Consider the following 25,907-nt stretch of genomic DNA (forward strand, 5'->3'; position numbering starts at 1 on the left):
CTATACAGAATCATGACATCTGCATATAATGACAATTTTACCTTTTCCCTTCCAATTTGGATACCTTTTATTTCTTTTTCTCATCTGATTGCTGTGGCTGGCTTTGCCTTTGCTGGTTTTGGTATCAGGATGATGGTGGCTTCATATAATGTCTTTGGGAGTGTTCCCTCCTCTTCAATTTTTGGAAGAGTTTGAGAAGGATCAGTAAAAGTTCTTTGTATGTTTGGTAGAATTCGCCTGTGAAGCCATCTGGTCATCTACTTCATCTCTAGTGATCAGTCTGTTCAAATTATCTGTTTCTTCTTGATTCAATTTTCGTGGGCTGTATGTTTCTAGAAACTTGTCCATTTCTTCTAGGTTGTCGAATTTGTTGGCATATAATTGTTCATAGTATTCTCTTATGGTTTTCTGTATTTCTGTGGTATGGGTTGTTATGTCTCCTTTTTCATTTCTTATTTTGTTTATTTTGGTTCTCTCTCTTTTCTTCTTGGTGAGCCTGGCTAGAGGTTTGTCAATCTTGTTTACCCTTTCAAAGAACCAGCTCTTGGTTTTATTGCTTTTTTTCCTATTGTTTTTTAAAATTTAATTTTTATTGGAGTATAGTTGTTTTTTTTTTTTTTAAAGGATTTTCTTATTTATTTATTTATTTATTTATTTATTTATTTATTTATTTATGGCTGTGTTGGGTCTTCGGTTCGTGCGAGGGCTTTCTCCAGTTGCGGCAAGCGGGGGCCACTCTTCATCGCGGTGCGGGGACCGCTCTTCATCGCGGTGCGCGGGCCTTTCTCTATCGCGGCCCCTCCCGTCGCGGGGCACAGGCTCCAGACGCGCAGGCTCAGCAATTGTGGCTCACGGGCCCAGCTGCTCCGTGGCATGTGGGATCTTCCCAGACCAGGGCTCGAACCCGTGTCCCCTGCATTAGCAGGCAGATTCTCAACCACTGCGCCACCAGGGAAGCCCCTGGAGTATAGTTGATTTGCAGTGTTGTGTTAGTTTCTGCTGTACAGCAAAGTGAATCAGTTATACATATACATATATCCACTCTTTCTAAAATTCTTTTCCCATGTAGGTCATTACAGAGTATTGAGAAGAATTCCCCATGCTATACAGTAGGTCTTTTAGTTATCTACTTTATATATAGTAGTGTGTATATGTCAATTCCAATCTCCCAGTTTATCCCTCCCCTCCTTTCCCCCCCCGCACCGGTAACCATAAATTTGTTTTCTACATCTGTGACTCTATTTCTGTGTTGTAAAAAGGTTCATTTGTAACATTTTTTTAGATTCCACATATAAGCGATATATGATATTTGTTTTTCTCTGTCTGACTTACTTCACTCAGTATGAGAATCTCTAGGTCCATCCATGTTGCTGCAAATGACATTCTTTCATTCCTTTTTATGGCTGAGTAATATTCCATTGTATGTATATGTGTGTGTGTGTGTATATATATATATATATATATATATATATATATACACACACACACACACACACACACCACATCTTCTTTATCCATTCCTCTGTCAATGGACATTTAGGTTGCTTCCACGTCCTGGCTATTGTAAATTGTGCTGCAATGAACATAGGGGTGCATGTATCTTTTTGAATTATGGTTTTATCTGGGTATATGTCCAGGAGTGGGATTGCAGGATCATATGGTAGTTCTATTTTTAGTTTTTTAAGGAGCCTCCATACTGTTCTCCATAATAGTTGTACCAATTACATTCCCACCAACAGTGTAGGAGGGTTCCCTTTTCTCCACATCCTCTCTAGCATTTACTATTTGTAGATTTTTTTTAAACATTGCTTCCATTCCTAAATGTATCCACTTTTTTTTTTTTAAACCCCACATTTATTTATTTATTTATTTTTGGCTGTGTTGGGTCTTCGTTTCTGTGCGAGGGCTTTCTCTGGTTGTGGCAAGCGGGGGCCACTCTTCATCACAGTGCGCGGGCCTCTCACTGTTGCGGCCTCTCTTGTTGCGGAGCACAGGCTCCAGAAACGCAGGCTCAGTAGTTGTGGCTCACAGGCCTAGTTGCTCCGTGGCATGTGGGATCTTCCCAGACCAGGGATTGAACCCGTGTGGCCTGCATTGGCAGGCAGACTCTCAACCACTGTGCCACCAGGGAAGCCCCTGTAGAGTTTTTTGATGATGGTCATTCTGACCACTGTGAGGTGATACCTCATTGTAGTTTTGATGGGCATTTCTCTAATAATTAGTGATGTTGAGCATCTTTTCATGTGCTTTTTGGCCATCTGTATGTCTTCTTTGGAGAAACGTCTATTTAGATCTTCTGCCCACTTTTTGATTGGGTTTTTTGGGTTTTTTGGATATTGAGCTGCTTGAGCTGTTTGTATATTTTGGAGATTAATCCCTTGTCAGTTGCTTCCTTTGCAAATATTTTCTCCCATTCTGTGGGTTGTCTTTTCGTGTTTATGGTTTACTTTGCTGTGCAAAACCTTTTAAGTTTAATTAGGTCCCATTTGTTTATCTTTGTTTTAATTATCATTACTCTACGAGGTGGATCAAAAAAAATCCTGCTGCGATTTATGTCAGAGAATGTCTATTGTTTTTTTAATCTCTATTTTATTTATTTGCTCTCTGATCTTTATTATTTCCTTCCTTCTGCTGACTTTAGGTTTTGTTTGTTCTTCTTTTTCTAATTCTTTTAAGTGTAGGTTAGGTTTTTACTTGATTTTTCTTGTTTTCTGAGAAAGGCGTGTGTCGCTATGAACTTTCCTCTGAGAACTGCTCTTGCTGCATCCCAAAGATTTTGTATGGTGTGTTTTCACTGTCATTTGTCTCAAGGTATTTTTAAATTTCCTTTTTGATTTCATTGTTGATCCAGTGGTTTTTTAGTAGTACGTTGTTTAATCTCCATGTAATCATTTTTTTCTCATTTCTTTTTCTGTGGTTGATTTCTAGTTTCATGCTGGTGTGGTCAGAAAAGATGTTTGAGATAATTTCTATACTCTTAAATTTGTTGAGGCTTGTTTTGTACCCTAGTATGTGGTCAATCCTAGAGAATGTTCCATGTGCACTTGAAAAGAATGTGTATTCTGATTTTTTGGATGTAATGTTCTGAAAATATCAATTATGTATAACTGTTCTACTGTATCATTTAAGATCTGTTACCTTATTAATTTTCTGTCTAGAAGATCTGTCCATTGATGTGAGTGGGGTGTTAAAGTCTCCTACTATTATTATATTACTGTCATTTTCTCTCTTTATGTCTGTTAGTATTTGTTTTATGTATTTGGGTGCTCCTATATTAGGTGCATGTATGTTGACAAGTATACAATCCTCTTCCTGTATTGATCCTTTTATCATTATACAGTGTCCTTTATCTTTCTTTATGGCCTATGTTTTAAAGTCATTTTGTATGATATGAGAATTGTAACCTCTGTTTTTTCATTCCCGTTTGCTTGAAATATCTTTTTCCATCCCCTCACTTTCAATCTATATATATCTTTTGCCCTGAAGTGGGTCTCTTGTAGGCAGCATATTGTAGGCTCTTTTTTAAAAAAAATCCACTCTGCTACTCTGTGTGTTTTGATTGGAGCATTGTGTCCATTGACATTTAAGGTAATTATTGATAGATATCTATTTATTGCCATTTTAACATTTTTTTCCCATTGATTTTTTTTTTATTAATTTATTTATGGCTGTTTTGGGTCTTCATTTCTGTGCGAGGGCTTTCTCTAGTTGCGGCAAGCAGGGGCCACCCTTCATTGCGGTGCGCGGGCCCCTCACTATCGCGGCCTCTCCTGTTGCGGAGCACAGGCTCCAGACGCGCAGGCTCAGTACCTGTGGCTCACAGGCCCAGTTGCTCCGCGGCATGTGGGATCCTCCCAGACCAGGGCTCGAACCCGTGTCCCCTGCACTGGCAGGCAGACTCTCAACCACTGCACCACCAGGGAAGCCCCCCCATTGATTTTATATTTCTTCTTTGTCCCTTTCTTTCTGTGGTTTGATGATTTTCTTTTGTATTATACTTATGTTCTCTTTTTTTTTTTTTTTTTTTGTGAATCTATTGTATGTTTTTGATTTGTGGTTAGCCTGTTTTTCAAGTATGTTAACCCCATCCTGTATCTACTCGCCTTAGACTGGTAGTCATATAGGCTCAAACACATTCTAGGAAATGAAAAAAAAAAGCTACATGTTCTTCCTCCGCCACATTTCATGACTTTGATGTCCTCTTTTACATCTTCATGTTCATCCTTTTGCTGTTCATTGTGGTTATCATCACTTTCACAGACATTTTTTGATTTTTAAAAAAATCTGTGTACTCGCTTATTTAGGTGCTTTGTTTTCCAATTGTGATTTTCTCTTTCCTATATATTCTTACTTCTTTTCTATTTATAGGAGACCTTTCAATATTTCCTTTAGGATAGGTTTAGTATTGCTGTATTCTTTTAGTTTTTGCTTTTCTGAGAAATTCTTTATCTCTCCTTCTATTCTAAATGATAATTTTGCTGGGTAGAGTATCCTAGGTTGCAGATTTTTCCCTTTCTGGACTTTGAATATATTTTTTCCACTCCCTTCTAGCCTGCAACGTTTCTGTAGAGAAGTCAGCTGATAGCCTTATGTTCACTTGTAATGAACTCCGTGTTTTTCTTGCTGCCTTTAGAACCCTCTCTATAACTTTTGCCATTTTTATTATAATATGTTTCAGTGTAGGTCTGTTTGGGTTTACCTTGTTTGGGACCCTCTGTGCTTCCTGCACCTGGATATGTTTCCTTCTTTAGGTTTGGGAAGTTTTCAGCCATAATATCCTTAAATACATTTTCAACCCCCTTTTCTCTTTCTTCCCCTTCTACAATCCTTATCATACACAGATTGGCATACTTTATATTATCCCATAGGTCTCTTATATTGCTTTCATTTTTTAAAAAATTGGTCTTTCTGCCTGCTGTCCTGTGTGATTTTCATTATTCTATCTTCCAGGTCACTTATTTGTTCTTCTGCATTATTTATTCTGCTATTCATTGCCTTTAGTCCAGTTTTTGTCTTGGCAAATGAGTTTTCTAATTTTTCTTAGTTCCTCTTTACAGTTTCTAGTTCCTTTCTACAGTACTTTGCATTTCTGTTGATAGCCTTTCCTAATTCCTTCAGTATTTTCTTTATCTCCTTTTCAAAATTGGTGTCTATTAGGCTGAAGGGATCTGTTTCATTGTTTGTTCTTTCAGGGGAATTCTCTTGGTCTTTTAACTGGGAGTGGTTCCTCTGCTTCTTCATTTTACTTATACTTCTCTTATTGTGAGTTTAGGAGAAATAATTATCTACTGAGGTCTTGGAGGGCTATTTATATGTGGAAGTACCCCTGTGTAGCTTGTGTGGGTTTAGTATTTTTGGTGCAAGGGCTGTTTTTAGTATGGATGCCTGTCACCTCTTTCCTCAGTGTGTGCTGGCCGTTATCCCCTTAATAGGGAGTGTGTAGATGCAGCAGCTGGTGCCCAGTCATGGGGTTCTCAGCAGTGGTGGTGGCTCATGCATGTCCCCAGAGCATGTGATGGGAATGGAAGAAGTTCACAACCGCTCCTGAAATGGGGCAGCAGCAGTGGCAGCTTGTGACTGCTCCTGGAGCTCCTGTAGGCAGTGTCCTGCCACCTGAGAGCACATGTAGGGAAAAAGAGTGTAATGGTGGGTCCCACCCCTTCCCTTGCATGCCACCCGCACAATGGCTCCTTGCCTCTAAGGTGGCCCAGGCTTCCTCTGCATACACACTCAGGTGTGGTTGCACCAGACTCCAGCCCCTTCAGGCTGTTTCCATGCAGCCCATCCCAATCCTCTCCCCAGGTCTGATCTCCAAAGCCCGAGCTTCTGCACCCAGCCCACGCTTGCCCTGGCAGATGCACTGGGGAGAGGAGAGCAGTGGCACTGACCATCTGTGCATGTCTCTCTGCATTCTTTCTGCTGCAAACTGGTTCTTGCGTTCTCTTCCAAGGCTCTGAAGCTCTGTCCTGGCTGATGTCCCTACTGGTGAGGGGACGTCCCAGGGTGCAGGAAGCTTTCCTCTTTCAGAGCTCCCTCCCAGGGGTGCAGGTCCCATTCGGATTCCTTTCTCACTTTCTTTTTTCTCTTGCTTTTTTCTTTTGTTCTACCCAGTTACATGGAGATTTTCTTGCCCTTTCAGAGGTCAGAGGTCTTCTGCCAGCCTTTGGTAGATATTCTGTGAGAATCATTCCACATGTAGATGTACTTTTTTTTTTTTTTAATTATTTATTTATTTATTTTATTTATGGCTGTGTTGGGTCTTCGCTTCTGCGTGAGGGCTTTCTCTAGTTGTGTCAAGCGGGGGCCACTCTTCATCGCGGTGCGCGGGCCTCTCACTATCGTGTCCTCTCTTGTTGTGGAGCACAGGCTCCAGACGCACAGGCTCAGTAATTGTGGCTCACGGGCCCAGTTGCTCCGCGGCATGTGGGATCTTCCCAGACCAGGGCTCGAACCTGTGTCCCCTGCATTGGCAGGCAGATTCTCAACCACTGCGCCACCAGGGAAGCCCTAGATGTACTTTTGATGTATTTGTGGCAAGAGGTGAGCTTCACATCCGACTACTCCACCATCTTGATTGCTCCTTTCTGCTCTATGTCTTTCTTTCTTTCTTTTTTCTTTCTTTCCTTTCTTTCTTTCTTTCTCTCTCTCTTTCCTTCCTTCCTTCCTTTCCCTCCCTCCCTCCCTCCCTCCTTCTTTCCTTCCTTTATGGCTGCGTTGGGTCTTCGTTGCTGCGTGTGGGCTTTCTCTAGCTGTGGCGAGCGGGGTCTACTCTTCGTTGGGGTGCGCAGGCTTCTCACTGCAGTGGCTTCTCTTGTTGCGGAGTACGGGCTCTAGGCATGCGGGCTTCAGTAGTTGTGGCACATGGGCTCAGTAGTTGTGGCTTGCGGGCTCTAGAGCGCAGACTCAGTAGTTGTGGTGCATGGGCTTTGTTGCTCCACGGCATGTGGGATCTTCCCAGACCAGGGCTCGAACCCATGTCCCTTGCATTGGCAGGCGGATTCTTAACCACTGCACCACCAGGGAAGCCCTGCCCTATGTCTTGATTGGAGCATTTAGTCTATTGACATTTAAAGTGATTATTGATAGGTATGTACTTACTGCCATTTTGTTACTTGTTTTCTGGCTGTTTCTGTAGTTCTTCTCTGTTCTTTTCTTCTTTTAGTTTCTTCCCTTTTGGTTTGATGATTTTCTTTAGTGGTATGCTTGTGTTCCTTTCTATCTATCTTTTGTGTATCTATTGTAGGTTTTTGATTTGTGGTTACTATGGGGTTCATATATGTTGACTTATAACTATGTGTAACTGACAGTCAAAGTTCAAACACATTCTAAAAGATCTACATTTTTTTACTCCCCTCCCCAACATTTTGTGTTTTTGATGTCCTATTTTACATCTTCATGTGTATTCCTTCACTGTTTGTTGCAGTTAAAATTGATTTTACAATTTTTTTGGTCTTAATCTTCATGTTAGCTTATTTAATTGGTTGATCCTCATCCTTTACTATATACTTGCTTTACTAGTGGGATTTTTCCTTTCCTATACTTACTTCTTGTATTAGCCTTCTATTTTCCACTTAGAGAAGACTCTTTAACATTTCTTTTAGGATCATATTAGTATTGATGAACTCTTTAGTTTTGCTTGCCTGAGAAGTTCTGTATCTCTCCTTCAATTCTAAATGATAATTTTGCTGGGTAGAGTATCCTGGGTTGCAGGTTTTTCCCTTTCAGCACTTTAAATATAGCATACCACTCCCTTTTGGCCTGCAAAGTTTCTGCAGAAAAATCAGCTGATAGCCTTATGGGTGTTCCCTGATATATATGACTCTGTTTTCTTTCTTGCTGCCTTTAGAATTCTCTCTTTAACTTTTGCCATTTTAATTATGATATGTCTTGGTGTGGGTCTGTTTGGGTTCATCTTGTTTGGGACCTTCTGTGCTTCCTGTACCTGGATATCTGTTTTCTTCTTCAGGTTCAGGAATTTTTCAGCCATAATTTCATCAAATACATTTTGGACACTTTTCTCCCTCTTCTCCATCTGGGACCCCCCATAATCTGATTCTTTTTTTTTTTCATGCTTGATGTCCCAGAGGTCCCTTAAAGTGTTCTTATTTTTTTTTAATTTCTTTTTATTCTTGCTGTTATGACAGGGTGATTTCCATTATTCTATCTTGCAGATCACTTATACGTTCTTCTGTATTACCTAGTCTGCTGTTAATTCTTTCTAGCATGTTTTTCATTTCATTTATTGTATTCTTCAGTTCTAACTGGTTCTTTTTTATATTTTCTAGTTCTTTATTAAAATTCTCACTGTATTAATCTTTTTTTTTTTCAGTAATCCAGTTAGCATTCTTATTACTAATGCTTTGAACTCTTTATCTGATAAATTATTTATTTTCATTTCATTGGTTGTTTTTCAGGGGTTTTCTCTTGTTCTTTCAATTGAAACAAATTCCTCTATCTTCTCCTTTTGCTTAACTTCCTCTGTCTCTATGAGATTAGGTGAAACAGTTACCTACTCTGGTCTTGAATGGGTGTCCTTGTATGGGAGTGACCCTATACAGTCTGCATGTGCCCAGTGGCTTTGGTGGGAGAGCTGGATCTGATATGAGCATGAGTCACATCTTCCCCCATGGTGTTCTGGCAGGTATCACATTGGTAGGAGGTGGGGCTGGAGATGAAGGGGCTAGATCCAGAGCTAGGTGTGAGCTGGGCCTTATGCTCTGCTCAGTGGCTGATATCACCCTATTTGAAGCAAGGTTGGGTCCCAAGTTGCTGAAGCAGAAGCCCTGAGGGTAGGGTCTGAACTGGCTCTGTTCCCCCTAAGTGTGTGCTCTCCCCCTCCCATCACTGGCACCCTCATCTCAGAGCAGAGCAGTGTTGGATTGGGCACTCAGTGTGGGTCTGTGTGTGGGCCATGGCAGTCCCAGCCCTAGCTAGGGTCTCAGACTGCTTCTAATGCGCTCCTCCATAAGCACCAGTAATGGGTTCTCCCACCCCTTTCAGATGCTGTTCTATGTCTGAGCCAGCTCCATGCCTCACAACTGAGCACTCCCCTTGGCCACAGCAGCCCTTGCCTTAGTGTGGAGCAGCATCATGGAGCAAGTGGGGCTGGAGCGGGTACTCCGCTCAGGCTGCAGCAGTTGTGGGAAACCGGTCAGAGTCCCAAGCAGTTTCAATCTGCTTCCTCTGCTTGTTTTGGGAGCTAGCAAGTGTGTGTGCTCTTCATGAGAAGAGTCTAGGTTTCTTACAGCCCTCCTATTAGTCCCACTGATTGTCAAACCTAAGGGAACTCGTCTACCTGGTGTTAGACCTCAGGGCTGGCGTGCCCAATATGTGGCTCAAACTGCTCCCTCCCCAGGGAGATCTCTGTCCATGTAATCCCCCTCCTCTTCTGAGTCCCCTCCCAGGGGCACAGGTCCCTGATTGCTTCTCTTCCCTTCCTACCCGATTCTGTGTGGATCTTTCTTAGTGTTGGTTGTACAAGAGTCTTTCTGCCAATCTCCAGTTAATTTTCAGTGAAAATTACTCCACATGTAGATGTATTTTTGGCGTTCATGGGGGGAGGTGAGCTCTGAATCCTTCTACTCTGCCACCTTGATATGTCTCCTCTGTTTTAATTTTAACGCCCACTAAAGTTTGAAGTCCATCTTCACTACAATGGGTTAAAGGCGTAAAGTCATTTAATGTCTCCGAATCAGTTTGCTCACTGGTAAAATTGGGTTTTATAAAAAACACCTGGAACATATGAAGGGCTCCCTAAATGGTAGTTTCCTTCCCACTTTCCCATCTTTGCCTAGTAGCAGAGCTGCTATGTCTATGCACTGCACAACTCCAGGGGGGTACCATTCACAAAGATTAAGCCCTGCTCCTTGGCAAATCTGAGTTGCTTCTTCCTACAGGTGATCACCATGAGGTGGGCCTGGTGAAGTGGGGGGGGGAACTACAGTCAGAGACACTGCTTATTGTCTGTTCTTTTCAAGAAAACCAACAACCACACAGGTAGTTCCACGTAGGCCAGTAGGTAGGGCATCTCAGCTAGGAGAAGAGCTTTGGATTCCTGGGAATGATCTGTGACTCCCTGTAATATAGAGCCTCTTTAAAACCCTGGGCTAATAAATTACATGATTAGCAAGTTAGCACTGCTCTGATCATTTCTCTGTGCTGGCCCAGAGTCCCTATCTGGGAGCAGGCAATCAGGATGGTAGGGCACCTGGATAGACAGTCAGAGCAGAGGCTGTCTGGCTGGCTGGGGCCAAGGAAGAGACAAATCAGACCCAAGACCACTCTGAGGAGAAAAATGGCCTCTGGTCAAGGGGAAAGGGCTCTAGGTTTGCTCCTCTCACTCAGTGGCATTAGTGACAATTCCCATCCATCAGAGGACCATCCGAAATGCGTTTGTGGTTCTTTAAAAGATGCAGAAGTCTAGGAGGGAGAGGAACTCTGCTAATGCAGAAACCCAGGCTTTACACAAGGGGACATGGCCCTGTGTGGCCATGCCCTCCATGGACCCATTTGGGCTACCCCAGACTGTCTCATCCCAGTCTGAGGCCCCTTGCTTCTCTGAAGTCTCTCCAACCCCATCTTTGAGTTCCCTGACCAAGGTGGGAAGAAACCTGGTGGCTCAGGGCCACCAGCTTGTGGGGGCTGGAATAAGTTGGGTGGCCACAGGCTGCCTACTCAGGGTAAGCCCAGACCCCAAGATGTCCATCATGTTCCAGCCTCCATCCCACCTCCAATGGATGTAGCTCATCCTCAGTCTCTGCCTCGCTCTCCTGTTTACTTCCTATTCCCCACTGAGACAGAATCCATCCTTTGCTATTGGTCATTTTCGTGGTGGCCTGCTACCCTATCTGGTGATTTTGCCATATTCTTTACATATTAAAATTTTTTCCTATGACAAGCATCCAGAAAAGTACATTCAACATATATATGTTCAGTTTTAAATACTTGTAAGGGAACCCTCACATAACCACCACCCATGTCTCAGGTACGAACATTGTCGGTACCCTAGAAACACCCCCTTCCTCTCTGCATTCAGGTCACAACCCTATCTCACCCTTCAAAGATAACCACAATCCTCACTTTTATCGTGATCACTTCCTTGCTCTTCTTCATAGTTCCACCAGCAACATATGCACCTTTAAACAGCAGACTGTAGTTTTGTCTATTTTTACACTTTATATAAATACTCATACTATGCATATTATTTTGTGATTTTTTTTTACTCAAAATTATGTTTATAGGATTCATCCTTTAAACAATTTCATTGAGGTATAATTTATTGTTTTATTGGGGTATAATTATTCTAGTATATTCTATCATTTTTCAAGAATGCTTCTCAATCTGTTATCTACTTCTGGTAAATATTCAGTGCCTTGAAATGCCTGTTTCTGATCATTTTGTCCAGTTTTACACTTGCTTTTTTTGCAGAGGATAATCACTGACCTCTTCATGCTACAGTAACTAGAAGTCTCTCACACGATTTCTCAGTTCATTCTTTCTTATTGTTGCCATTGTGTAATAATCCATGGTATGAATATACTCCAATTTATTTAGCTTGTTCCCTGGGGATGCACTCTCCAGTTTAGTTTATCATGGATATTTTTGGACTAGGGTCCTAGTATATGGACATGCATACTTATGAGTGAAATTGCTGGTCATAGGGTATATTAGTTTTCTATTGTTGCTTTAACATATTACCACAAATTTGGTGGCTTAAAACAATCCAAATGTATTATCTTACAGTTCTAAATGTCATCAAAGTCCAAAATGGGTCTCACTGGGATAAAATCAAGGTATCAGCAGGGTTGTGTTTGCTTCTGGAGACACTAGGGGAGAATCTGTTTTCTTGCTTTTCCTAGCTTCTAGGGGCTACCAGCATTCTTTGGCTCATGGCCTCCTTTCATCTTCAAAGCCATCAATGGCTGGTTGAATCTTTCTCATGCTACATCATTCTGATGAGTCTTCTGCTTCCCTCTTCTCTTGTGATTACACTGGAACCACCCAGATGATCCAAGGTAATCTCTCTAGCTCAAGATCCTCAACTTAATCACATCTGTAAAGTCCCTTTTACCATGTAAGGTATTAACAGGTCCCAGGGATTAGGATGTGGACATTTTGGGGGAGGCCATCATTCTGCATTTAATACCACAGTGGTATTACAAATATTAAATGTATTGATAAGGACAAACAGAAACAGCAGTTTTTGTACATCCTTGTTTGTTAATACTTGATATTATCAGAGTTTAAAATTTTTGCCACTGGTCTGTACACTATCCCTAAGGGAATGGGGAAGGGAAGTTGAACCATTTCCCATATTTCCAGCCACTGACCAAATCATTCCACAAATAGTATTGATCATCTACAACTAAGCTGCCTTCACCTGCCTGGATTTTCAGCATTGTTTTAAGTAGCTTGGTCCCAGCTATTTGACTCCTTGTATTTTAGATATTCCATCAGCCTGCTGGCTGTCTTACAGGCAGACTTCATTCCTGCCTTGTAGTAAGTTTCTTCTAGTCCCCACCTGTCTGTTGTGCTGGGGTCTTATCCATACTCAATGATGAGTCTACTTGAATGATGATAACAGGGTAGGCATGTGCATTTGAAGACAAATGGTATGACACCCTAAATAGAAAGCCACCAGCTTCATGCCAATATGTCAACTGCTCCACTGGCCATGAACTTGCTGCTAACACTTGGCTTACACTAACTGGGGTACTAAAAGGTTATGAAGCCTGGGCAGCAAAAGTCATCTGAGATGGAAACCCAAAGTTTCCAGGGGATTTCAAGGTATAACAGAGCTTTGAGTGTCAAACAAACAGCATGGCAGAGGATGCATTTTCCTGACCTTAAAAACATTTGCCATGAAAAATGCCTCTACCACATCCAGTTTGATGTTGAAACACCCTCAAAGAATTACCCAGATTAGCCCCTTTTGAAAGTCTGCAGCATTTACTACTGAATTTCACCTCCCAGTTAGAAGCAGAGAAACAAGAATGCTGGGGTATACCTCTCACCAAGTATGGTCTCACAAAATACCATCTCAATTCTCCTTTACGCACTGGAAATTTTCAGCATGGGCATGGTGCCCAGTATAATAGCAAATAAAACAGATGTGTTTTTCCATTCATATTGGTCAGGAAATTTCATATTAAGCAGTTTAATATTTATACAAGAAATGTCATCTATATACTGAAATATCCCTATAAATTAATTGATATTGGGAAAACTGTCTTAAGGGAAATAAATGCTTGAAAACTGAAGTATCAGAAGAAGTACTTCCAATCTGTAACCAGGAAGTTTCATATTAAGCAGTTCAAGAAAACAGACACAGAAATGCTGGCCGGACTATCCTGCTACGTCTCTCCTACCCAGAAGCAGGGTGCTTATCAGCTGGCCACAGGATACTCAGGGTCTACTTCTAAAGGCATTAGGATGGCTACAGTGGCCTTGCAGGGAGACAACCCCGTGAGGGACAGCAGCCTTGCTAGAGGTCTGCCTCTGGCAGTGACCAGGTGCTTAGAACAAGGTGATGATAAATGACACTAAGGGATTGGCTTTTGTTGACCAGAGCTGATAGTTACTGAGGTCTGGAAAGAGTCATGAGACAGGGACCAACCAATGTCTTTGCAATTGACCTCTCTCCTCCAGTCTTCCTGCTTTCTTCTCCAGCTTCATAAGTAAAGGCATTCCCACAAGATATTGTCCCTAACCTTTCCCTTTTCTCTACATGCTTTCCTGTTGTACACCAAGAGAGAATGGAACAAGTGGAAGACTTGCAGTGATATAACCACAGCCCTGATCTTCTACATAAACTCCAGTTCCGCTTGTGTCAAGCCTAGGTGTCAACCTCAAGGTTTCCAAAGCTGACACTCTTATGTCCCCTCCCAAGCTTGTTTTTCCTCCTAGGTTCCCCAGTACTGCTGATGGTGCCCCGCATCTAAATATCTGTTCTTCACACTGCCTTCCAAGTCATCTCTCTGGAATAGAGCTCTGATCACATCACTCACCTGCTCAAGAAACTTCCATGACTCCTACTGCCTACAGAATCAAGTCCAAACTTGCTGCCTTGGCATAAAGTCCCTCCAGGACTTGCTTCACTGTAATCAACTATTATTCAATTCATACTCTTAATATTCCAGCCAAATAGGTAACTGCTATATACTCATTATTAGGTGTCAGGTGCTGTGCATCAGACATCATCACATTTAATCATATAATGTGCATGTCCCTAGGATTTCCACTTTTATAGACATGAAAAATACGACCAGTAAGTTGCCCAAGGCTGGTGGGGTAGGGACTGGACCAAGGTCTGTCATGGCTTAGCCACATGCTTGGCTGTCTCATAAGCTAAGCCCTTCCCCATTCCCCAGGCAGGACATTTGCTCACATGGCCATCCTGTCTGGGATGCTTACTCCTCTATCCTAATGTCTAAATACAAAAGCCCTGGGGGAGAGGAGACAAGATGGAGGAGGAGAAGAACATGAGCTCACCTCCTCTTATGAAAACACCAAAATCACAACTAACTGCTGAATAACCACCAACAAAAAAATGTTGGAATGTACCAAAAAAGATACCCTACATCCAAAGACAAAGAAGAAGCCACAATGAGATGGTAAGAGGGGCGTAATCATGATAAAAACAAATCCCATACATGCTGGGTGGGTGACCCACAAACTGGAAAATAATTATATAACAGAGGTTCTCCTACAGGAGTGAAAGTTCTGAGCCTCACATCAGGCTCCCCAGCCTGGGGGTCTGGCAATAGGAGGAGGAGCCCCCAAGGACTCTAGCTTTGAAGGCCAGCAGGGTTTGATCACAGGAATTCCACAGGACTGGGAGAAACAGAAATTCCACTCTTGGAGGGTGCACACAGGGTCTCGAGTGCACCAGGACCCAGGGTAAAAAGCAGTGACTACATTAAGACACTGGGCCAGACTTACCTGCTAGTATTGGAGGGTCTCCTGTGGAGGTGGGGGATGGCTGTGGCTCACTGCGGGGACAAGGACACTAGTGGTGGCAGTTCTGGGGAGTACTCATTGGCGTGAGCCCTCTTGGAGGACACCATTTTCTCACCAAGACCTGGCCCCACCCAACAGCCTCTAGACTCCAGTGCTGGGACGAATCAGGCCAAACAACCAACAGGGTGGGAACACAGCCCCACCCATCAGCAGACAGGCTGCTTAAAGTCTTCCAGAGTAGACCACTGCTCAATAAACACACCCCTGACATGGCCCTCCCCACCAGAGGGACAAGACCCAGCTCCACCCACCAGTGGGCAGGTACCAGTCCCTCCCACCAGGAAGCCTGCAGAAGCCTCTTAGACAGCCTCATTCATCAGGGGGCAGGCAGCAGAAGCAAGAAATACAACCCTGCATCCTGCAGAACAAAAATCGCAATCACAGAAAGTTAGACAAAATGAGAGGGCAGGGGAATATGTCCCAGATGAAGGAAAAAGATAAAACCCCAGAAGAATAACTAGTGAAGTAGAGATACACAATCTACCTGAAAAAGAATTCAGAGTAATGATAGTAAAGATGATCCAAGATCTCAGAAAAAGAATGGTGGCACAGATCAAGACCATATAAGAAGTGTTTAACAAAGACCTAGAAGTACTAAAGAACAAACAAACAGTTGAACAATACAGTAAGTGAAATAAAGAATACACTAGAAGGAATCAATAGCAGAATAACTGAGGCAGAAGAACAGATAAGTGACCTGGAAGACAGAATGGTGGAAATCACTGCCATGGAACAGAATAAAGAAAAAAGAGTGAAAAGGAATGAGGACAGCCTAAGAGACCTCTGGGACAACATTAAATGCAGCAACATTCACATTATAGGGGTCTCAGAAGGAGAAGAGACAGAGAGAAAGGGCCTGAGAAAATATTTGAAGAGATAATAGCTGAAAACTTCCCTAACATGGGAGAGGAAACAGTAACCCAAGTCCAGGAAGCACACAGAGTCCCAGGCAGGATAAACCCAAGGAGGAACACACTGAGACACATAGTAATCAAACTGACAAAAATTAAAGACAAAGAAAAAATATTAAAAGCAATAAGGGAAAAGCAGCAAATAATGTACAAGGGAACTCCCATAAGGTTATTAGCTGATTTCTCGGCAGAAACTCTGCAGGCCAGAATGGAGTGGCATGATGTATTTATCAGGCTCCCTAACTTCAGACTATACTACAAAGCTACAGTCATCAAAACAGTGGGGTACTGGCACAAAAACAGACATATAGATCAATGGAACAGGATAGAAAGCCCAGAAATAAACCCATGCACCTATGGTTAATTAATCTATGACAAAGGAGGCAAGACTATACAATGGAGAAAAGACAATCTCTTCAATAAATGATGCTGGGAAAACTGGACAGCTACATGTAAAAAAATGAAATTAGAACATTCCTTAACACCATACACAAAAATAAACTCAAAATGGACTAAAGATCTAAATTTAAGACCGGATATCATAAAACTCTTAGAGGAAAATATAGGCAGGATGCTCTTTGACATAAATCGCAGCAATATCTTTTTTGATCTGCCTCCTAGAGTAATGGAAATAAAAACAAAAATAAACAAATGGGACCTAATTAAACTCAAAAGCTTTTGCATAGAAACAGAAACCATAAACAAAACGAAAAGACAAAGAAAAGACAAAGAATGGGAGAAAACATTTGCAAATGATGTGACCAACAAGGGATTAATCTCTAAAATTTACAACAGTCTCATGTGGTTCAATATCAAAAAACAAACAACACAATCAAAACATGGGCAGAAGACCTAAATAGACATTTCTACAAAGAAGACGTACAGATGGCCAAGAGGCACATGAAAAGATGCTCAACATTGCTAATTATTAGAGAAATGCAAATCAAAACTACAACGAGATATCACCTCACACCAGTCAGAATGGCCATCATCAAAAAGTCTACAAACAATAAATGCTGGAGAGGGTGTGGAGAAAAGGGTACCCTTCTACACCGTTGGTGGGAATATAACTTGGTATAGCCACTGTGGAGAACAGTGTTCCTTAAGAAACAGAGGTTCCTTAAGAAACTAAAAATAGAGCTACCACATGATCCAGCAATCCCACTCCTGGGCATATATCTGGAGAAAAACATGGTTCAAAAGGATACATGTACCCCAATGTTCACTGCAGCACTGTTTACAATAGCCAAGACCTGGAAGCAACCTAAATGTCCATCGACAGATGAATGGATAAAGAAGATGTGGTAGATATATACAATGGAATATTACTCAGCCACTAAAAAGAATGAAATAATGCCATTTGCAGCAACATGGATGGACCTGGAGACTATACTAAGTGAAGTAAGTCAGACAGAAAAAAACAAATATCATATGATATCGCTTATATGTGGAATCTAAAAAAAATTATACAAATGAACTTATTTACAAAACAGAAACAGACCCACAGACTTAGAGAATGAACTTATGGTTACCAGGGGGAAGGGTGGAGGTAAGGGATAGATTGGGAGTTTGGGATTGACATGTATACACCGCTATATTTAAAATAGATACCAAACAAGGACCTACTGTATAGCATAGGGAACTCTGCTCAATATTCTGTAATAACCTAAATGGGAAAAGAATTTGAAAAAGAATAGATACATGTATATGTATAACAGAATCACTTTGCTGTACACCTGAAACTAACACAACATTGTTAATCAACTATACTCCAATATAAAAGAAAAAAGAAAAAGAAATACAAAAGCCCTACCTGGTCCTTCCAGTTTAGCCCAAGTCTTACCATCTCCCCCTGCAAATGCACACATTGCTTCAAGCGCAAGCATGGGAGGGCTGCTGGAGCATTTTGCTCCTTTTGTATTTTTTCAGCCTTAACATTTGCAACCTAAACCTGACAAATCAAACCTTGTCCTTGGGCAGAGTTGGAGCGAGCAAAGGGCAGAAAAGGGAATTATTCTCAGAGTAGAGCTGCCTGTGATGACCCCTGCATCTTCCCCCTGCCTACCTGGGAGATAGTTCTTGGGCAGGTCAGCACCCTGTCCAGGCACAGAAGAACCTGGAAACCAGGCCAGGACAGTTCTTGCAGCAGCACCTCTGCTCTGTGACACGTCTGCATGGGCCCTTATCCCTATGACCCCATGTGTGGGATTTCAGGTTCTTTTTATTTTCCCTGAGGCTGTGCGATCTGCAGCTCACAAAGGATGCCCAGGACTGAGCATCTGCACCCTGTCCCACCTTCCCCTGCAAATGGCAAAGAAGGCTTCAGAAAAGATAGTCTTCCCTCTGGTATCAAACATGAGCCTTGCTCTGTGCCCTGAAAACTTGTGTGCAGGGGAGGGTCTTGCCATATTGTCACCAACCCAGGGAAGAGCAAAGTACCTTCTGGCCGTGGTTTTGGCTTTTCCAATCCTCCGTCTTGCATGAGCTCGAAGGCAAAGGAGACGTTCAAGACCTGGAGAGAGAAAGGCAGTGCGTGAGGTGCTGCGCACTCATTCCTGGACCCCTGGGGCTCCCTGTGACCTGCCCCTGGAAAGTGAAGGAACCAGCACTGTAGCCAGTGGGGCAGGGGCTGAGCTAAAATGAGGCCATTTTTTGAAGGACAAATAAGGCTGCCAAACTGGGCCGGCCACGCGGAGTGTGAGCCAGGCCCGGCCTGCTGTTGGTGAAGCACTCCCAGAGGAGTTAAAAATCCTCTCCCTGTCTTACTGTGTTCTTGTGTCACTGCCAGGACTGTAAACTCAGGGACATAAGTGCCCACAGTTGAAAGGATCAGACAGCAAGACATGTTCAAGAGGCAGAGAAGGGTTTCTGCTTGGGACCAAATGCCCCTTGTCGAGCGGGTGGGCTGGGGCAGCCTGTGAGAGGCATCAGAAATCGGCTGAGTGCTGGCCTCAGGTCTGACCAGCCTTGTAGCCACCTTCCCTGTCACCTCTGGGGAGAGATGAGGCTGGGCTGTGGCCCCAGGCAGGAGCATACGGCTAGGGGACCAAGGTGCAGGAGAGGGAAAGCTGTTCAGGGTGCTCAGTGGCCTGTAGGTAGCTGCGTCCCAGCTCAGCTGTGCATCACAATGGGCCCCCCATCCAACCACCGAAGACTCTGGGCAGATGGGAAGCCGCCACCTTTTCCCCAGATGGCCCCAGCAGAGGTGTGGGAGGATGGGTCGGGCATGTGGGCTGGGGCCTCCCGTGATGTCACCTCCCCTAACCTTCTGTTCAAAGCTGTCCGGGGTCAGGAAGAAGCTGTGCAGGGGCACGAAGTAGCCCTCCAGGAGCCCCATGAGCAGCACCAGGTACACCCCATCTGCAAACTGGAGGGAGAGAGACAGGTGAAGGCACTGGGCCCCTGAGCGCCCCAGCCCAGGCCCTTCCAGGGGTACATCAGCCCCCGTGTTGACCCCCGCAAAGGGTATATCCCCAGGCAGGCTGCTGGCAGCGGGTGAGGGGCAGTAGCCCAAGGCAGGAAGGTCTGCTCTGCAGCAGGCCTGCCCCATGTCTGGCTGGTCCAGCACAGAAGCCACAAGCCCATGGTCCTGATCTCAATTGGTCCAGTATTTATTGAGCACCGACTATGTACCAAGCCCTGATCTGGCACAGGGACCACAGAGGTGGGTCAGGTGTGGCCCCTGCCCTGGAGGAACTCATGGTACAGTGGCGAGACTGTTGTGGAGGAAATGCAGCCGCTGCTCTGATGGAGGGAAGCATGCTGGCCTGCATGACACTGACAAAGGTCACTCATCCCGCTGAAGGCAACAGGGAAGGCTTCTGGAGGAGGCGCTGCCTGGATGGAGACGTGAGGGATGAGCAGGAGTTTGCTAGGGAGGGCAGAGGGAGGAGGGCCAACGGCATGAGGCTACTAGGGCGACTTCTGCTTTATGAACAGAGAAAGATCTAGTGTCATACCGGCCTGGGCATTCTCCCCTCTCACCCTCGCCTTATTACTGCTTGAGAGGCAGCATAGTAGAGCTGTTAGGAACATGTGCTCTGGAGCTGGCCTCTAGCTCTACCACTTATTAACTGAGTGACTTGAGCAAGTTACAGAGCTTCTCTGTGCCTCATTTTTCTCACCTGTAAAATGGGGACAATGATAGTATAGTATCTAATTCATAGGGTTATCATGCGGCCTAAACCAGTAAATATGTGTAAGGTGCCTAGAACACTGCTTGGTGTGTAGGCAACACTTCACACATACTAACTACTGCTATTTCTATCTGGGAAAACAACAAAGCAGTCAGGATACAATGTACTGGCTCTTGCTGACAAAGCACAACTGTGTGCTCAGGGCCATGGCAAGAGGCTTAGAGCTGGTTCCTTCCATCAAGGACAGTAGAGGCCAGATCAACTGAGAACCTGGTCTGAGGAACAACAGCTGCCTAGGCCAAGCAGAGGGGTGCAGGCCTTCTGCTCAAGAGAGGGGAAGGTATGTGTGCGCTGGGCAATCGAGGCAGGCTTTGCAGAGACAGTGGGCACCTGTGGGATGAGGGAAATTTGAAAGGAGTAGGTGTTCTGGGTATGGAGAATGGCCTGAGCAAAGTTACATTGGTCAGGTGCATATCTGATATTCTAGAACCTTGCAAAGGAGGCAGGGCCATCAAATATTCGTATAAACAACAGTTACTAGAGTTCACAAGAGGCCAAAGTTCTTGGAATCATCTTAGGAAACTTTAAAAATACTAGACGGAATTAGTATTCCGTCTGGGCTGGGCCCAGTGTCTGAGCTCTGCTGGGTGACTGATTGGTGGGCCTGTGACTCAACCTTGGTTATGGGCAAACAACCTGGAGCATGAACTTGACCTAGAAGCAGCTTCCTCCCTGTTTCCATCCATCTGGCTGGTAGGGCCTGAGCATGACTCATCCCAGGCCACCCCAGGGTGGACAATGGGAAATAGACCCCAGCAACCGTGTCAAAATCAAGGCCCGCCCATGGAACCAGTTAACTGGGCCTAATTCTGGCTGTGGCTGGAATGGGTTGAGAATGAAAGAAACTAATCTGTCAACTCAGGGGAGCACCCTGGGTTAGGGTCAGGGTTACTCACAGCTGTGAGTACCACTGACCTAGACTGCTCCCACCCCTGACTGCTGGTTCCAATGACTTGGTGGTAAAACTCGCAGATAGACACCAGATATTCTCGGCAGAGACCCCTTCTCTGCCCATGGGGAAGGGAGAGCTCATTCCAGCCCTCTCCAGGAATCATTGCTTCTGCAGCGTGTTCCCTATCTCCTGAAGAGCATATGAAGCTGCCTCCAGAGTCCAGACACACCCAGGCAGATCTCAGTCACAGACCCGGGCATTGCCTTTAAAAATAAAAGGAGGTGCCCCTGTGTTCAAAAGAAAACCACACTTTAGAAGTTCATCGCGAACGAAAAGAGGTTGGGAAACAGGATACATTACACAGTCTTAAAAGTATCTCCTAATAAAGATTAGTTATTAATTATAAAGCGGGGGTAGGGGGGAGGAGCTTTACAGTAGGGAAATCTGGGGGATGCCCACTTAGCCAAATGATCAAAGTTACCACCACCAGGAACAGAAATGATGGAGAGAAGTGCCTGAGAAGGGACTTCCCTGGTGGCACAGTGGTTAAGAATCCACCTGCCAGTGCAGGGGACATGGGTTTGATCCCTGGTCCGGGAAGATGTTACATGCCGCGGAGCAACTAAGCCCGAGCGCCACAACTACTGAGCCTGCGCTCTAGAGCCCGCGAACCACAACTACTGAAGCCCACGCACCTAGAGCCTGTGCTCCGTAACAAGAGAGCCACCGCAGTGAGAAGCCCATGCACCACAACGAAGACCCAACACAGCCAAAAATATATATATATTAAAAAAAAAAAATGGCCTGAGAAGAACACAGCATTGCCTCCATGGTACTGTTCCTGAACATGCATAACCTGGTTCTAATCATGAGGGAGAAAAACAGAGGCATTCTATGAACTAAATGGCCCACACTCTTCAAAAATGTCGATGTTATGCAAAGAGAGGCTGAGAATTTGTTCTCTATTAAAAAGAAACTAAAGAGACATGACAACTAAATGCATCAGGTGAGAATATGAGGACAACCGTATTTCTTTGAACCATGTGACACATTCAAGAGTAGTCAAATATCAGTGATTTCATATGGTTTAACCTAAATAGATTAACATATTGTATTGATGTTAAAACTGCCTGAATTTGATTACTATATTGTGATTCTCTAAGAGAATATACTTGTCCTTAAGAGATGTATGCTGAGGTATTTAGGGGTGGCGAGAGAGAAAAAACCCCAAATATGGCCAAATGTTAACAATTGGTATATGTGCGTGAAGAGTACATGGGGATTCATGATAATATTCTTGCAACTTTTCAAAATAAAATACTGGAAAGAATTCAGAGAAATTCCATGCAGTTCACCCCTCTGAGTGGAAGAGAATCCCCTCTCCCTTCCCCGGAAAAGCTCCAGGATCAGGGTGGAAAGCCCTCCTGGCAATGTGGCTGGGGCACTGGGAACAGTGGCTGTCCAGCGGGGCCTTGTCCCCCACCCTGCACACGGGGCCGTCACCCACCTGGGTTTCCAGTTCCGTGACCTCCAGGTTCAATTTATTCAGGTGCTTGTTCACGAAAGTAATGAGCGTCTAGAAGAAAAGTACAAGCCAGACATTGAGATGAAGACTGTCACCCTGGAGGCCGCCCCTGTGACTCAACCATGACGACACAGGACGAGACCCAGCCAAGAGCGCTGGGCCCGGGATCACTGTGCCGAGCAGAGTGAGGCTGAGCAGCCTGTAAGGCTCTTGCGAAACTCCTTGAGTCCACAGGGAAGGCTGGCCCCCAGGACCGGCAGTCCCACGCACTGTGCGATTCCAATGGCCCGGTCCAGAACTGTGCAAGGAGCAGGCAGTGCTAAGAGGGCAGAGTGACTGGCGGAGTGTCCTAGCCAGGCTCAGGGGGCCAGAGGAGAAATGACTGCCTTGGGACCCTCCTTCCAGTCCCCCTAGGTGCAGGTACCGGTGCCAGGGAGACACAGGGAGGTCTGTGCGAGGAGCAGGGATGGCGGGGTTCAGTGTGGGTGTGGAGACACGGGACGGCAGCCTCAGAAACCCCCAAGAGATGCTGTCATCCCAATGGGAGAAGAAAGGGACTGGATAAGGCATCCAGTGAAAACAAGACAGGTAAAACGGACATCAAGCAGGAAAGCTCTGTGTTTGTGGTGGTCTGGTGACGACACCAGTTTCGGGAAGCTTGCAAACTGCAGGGGGTGGGTTTTCCTAATGTTTTTCTACATCTCGCTCCCCTCCCTCCCTCCCTCCTTCTCAGGCACCTCTTTCCCACCTTTTTCACCACGTTCAGCTTGTCTGGTGCGTGGTCAAACAAGGTGTCAAAGGCATCACGTTCTGAAAAAAGAGGAAGATGTAAAGTAGAGCCCAGAGCTGATGCCACCCCAGGTCCCAGCCATGAGGCTCTACAGGCCACATGGTCAGCTCCAGGTGGGAATTCTTCGGGGTATGACACTGTGCTGGGAAACTGGGTTTGGGCAGAGATTTGGGGTTGATTCTTATCTTAGGGGCCTTTTTCTCTCTCTGTGTGTATATGTAAGTGTGTATCCACCCTCTACATCAGCCCTCTTTGAGCTGGGGTTGAGGAGCTCTGGCAGGCAGTCTGACTTGGAACTGGTCATTTCTCTTTACTACTTGTATTCTTTGATATCATGATTTAGTCATGATTCTAAAGTGTTTCTGAAGCTTTTTGGAAGCAGAATGTCATCCAAATATCAAATCACTCCCTAATTTTCAAAACCAACATGCCCAAGACATGCTTCCTGGCAGAGGGCAGATAAGCAGATTGGGAGCTACAGAGCCCCAGGACAGAAGGGGAGCTCCCCCTCTTGAGGGATCCAGTCACTTCAATCCTTTTAGCCTCACTTTCCTCTTCCATAAAATGCTCACTGGGTACTTCCCTGGCGGGCCAGTGGTTAAGACCCCGCGCTTCCATTGTGGAGGGCACAGGTTCGATTCCTGGTCAGGGAACTAGCATCCCTCATGCCAAGACGCGGCCAAAAATAATAATAAAAAAAAGGCCCACTGAACATGAATCTCCCCCAGGTGGGTTATGAGGATGAAAGACAAGAAAGTACGTGCTCTGTAAACTCTGAAGTATCTGCTGATCTGAGTTATTATTAGAATGATGAGAATATTTCAATATATTATCCACAGTAAATACAGAATCATAGAAAATAGTGAAGCCATGCCCCCTGCAGGGATTTCCCTTGCTATAGCCCCCCGGTTCTCTGATCTGAGAGGTGAAATAGTGGAGGGATCTGTGACTGGGAATGAGAAATCTCCAAGAGGAACCGGGGCTGGGAGGGTTCGTGGTCCTGGGCTGCCTCTCCTACTCTTGATGAGTAAATCTGAGACGGCCAGAATGGTGATTGTGATCTTGGACATTCACAGACCTTATAAACAAACCCCAAGTTCTGGGAAACCAGAGAGGTAGGAGGTGGGATGAGGAAAAAGGCACCTTCTAGAAGGGCTGGACAGAGTGGGGAGAGGGGACAGTCCCGAGCGCATACGTACACCTCTTGCTTTACTTCCACAATATGCTTAGAGCAAGACTGCCCTGCAAGTGCCCAGGACCCATCCAGAAGCCCAGCAGGGTCAATGGTCTGGTTACTTGCAAGAGGACTGCAGCTGTGGTTACTTTTCCTCTTCCCACCAGTGCACTGACCCTCCCTACCAACCGGCCCTGTCACCAGGTTGGCACAGACACACATGCAGGAAGCAAGCTGAGTGCCTGTTCTTCCCAGCTGCTGCAGAATTAACTAGACCCCATTGGCAGTCAGCAGCAACAGAGGACACTCTTATGCAACTCACCATGCCTTCCAGAAAGAGCCCTGCGGGAAAAGGAGAAAGAAAACAGTATGACTCTTCTCTCCTCACCCTTGGTGGCAGATCCCCAAAAGCTTCCTTCCTTGGCATTTTATTCTGCACTAAGTCTCCAACTATGGGTGGTCTTTACCACATTATCACCTATTTTTCCCCTCTGCTTTATAGATTTACTGGTGTTTGCATAAAGCCTGGTATAAGTGATGCATAAAAGACTATTTCTTGCCTTAAATAAACTCACATTATTGCTTACAGTTGAGAAAGAATATTGGACTCAGAGATTCAGGATTCCCAACCATGTTTTAGGAGCAGAGCTCAGGTACCATCCCAATGTGGCATTTCACTGCCCAAGTTGCTGAGGGTATCGGCTTGGGGAGGTCAGGTTGGGCTCTCTCCTGTCCATCCTGTGATACCCACCCAAGCTGCACCTGCCATTGACCTAGAATAGGTTTTCTCAAAGAGGGCAGGAACTGGAACCATACTCATAGCAGTGAAGCAGCAAAGTATTAAGAGCACAAGCATTAGGGTCAGACTACTTAGTTTTAAATCTTACAAAGCCATTTGCTTGCTGTGTGACTTTGGGCAAGCTACTGAACCTCTCTGGGCTCCAGGTCACTTATCCTTAAAATGAGGATACTATGGTAAACAACTCAATCAGATGTGAGCATTAAATGATTTAATATATAGAAAGATTTTAGCATAATTTCTAGTATATACTAAATGCTCAATACATTTTTTTCTCAATACGTTTTTGGTTCTTATTATGTTGGTTTATTCCAACTATACATCTGTCACCTATTAAGCAATGACTTGCGGGTAGTGTACTGGGAAGAATGATGAACTTGGAGTTCAAGCCAGGTAGACCAAGGACAGTTTCCTCCTCCACCTTTGGGGTGTGGGGTTTTAGGAGGTGTAATCATTGCTTCACGTGCCCCTGCTCTTTCCACTTGCTCTTCTTGTTCAAAGGAATATAGAGGAGAGTTGGGGAAGCAGGAGATGATACAAACGAATTTTGCCCAGTTTTGTGTGCGGCCAGGGCTCAAGCCTGCCCAGGGATCTCAGACCCA

The 25,907-nt window shown here is 44.6% G+C and overlaps 1 protein-coding gene across 2 annotated transcripts in view; it reads right to left on the bottom strand.

Moving 5' to 3' along the window:
• Positions 1-25,907, bottom strand: part of PARVA (parvin alpha) — a 182,649-nt gene that overhangs the window by 8,980 nt on the left and 147,762 nt on the right. For both annotated transcript variants that reach the window (XM_057552591.1, XM_057552590.1), the window contains exons 9-13: positions 24,829-24,848; positions 23,291-23,352; positions 22,525-22,593; positions 19,195-19,296; positions 18,369-18,441 (exon numbers count right to left, since the gene is read on the bottom strand). In XM_057552591.1, the coding sequence (XP_057408574.1) occupies positions 18,369-18,441; positions 19,195-19,296; positions 22,525-22,593; positions 23,291-23,352; positions 24,829-24,848 (326 nt within the window). The remainder of the gene's footprint in view (positions 1-18,368; positions 18,442-19,194; positions 19,297-22,524; positions 22,594-23,290; positions 23,353-24,828; positions 24,849-25,907) is intronic.

Source organism: Balaenoptera acutorostrata, chromosome 9 (assembly GCF_949987535.1).
Source record: "Balaenoptera acutorostrata chromosome 9, mBalAcu1.1, whole genome shotgun sequence".
NCBI lineage: Eukaryota > Metazoa > Chordata > Mammalia > Artiodactyla > Balaenopteridae > Balaenoptera > Balaenoptera acutorostrata.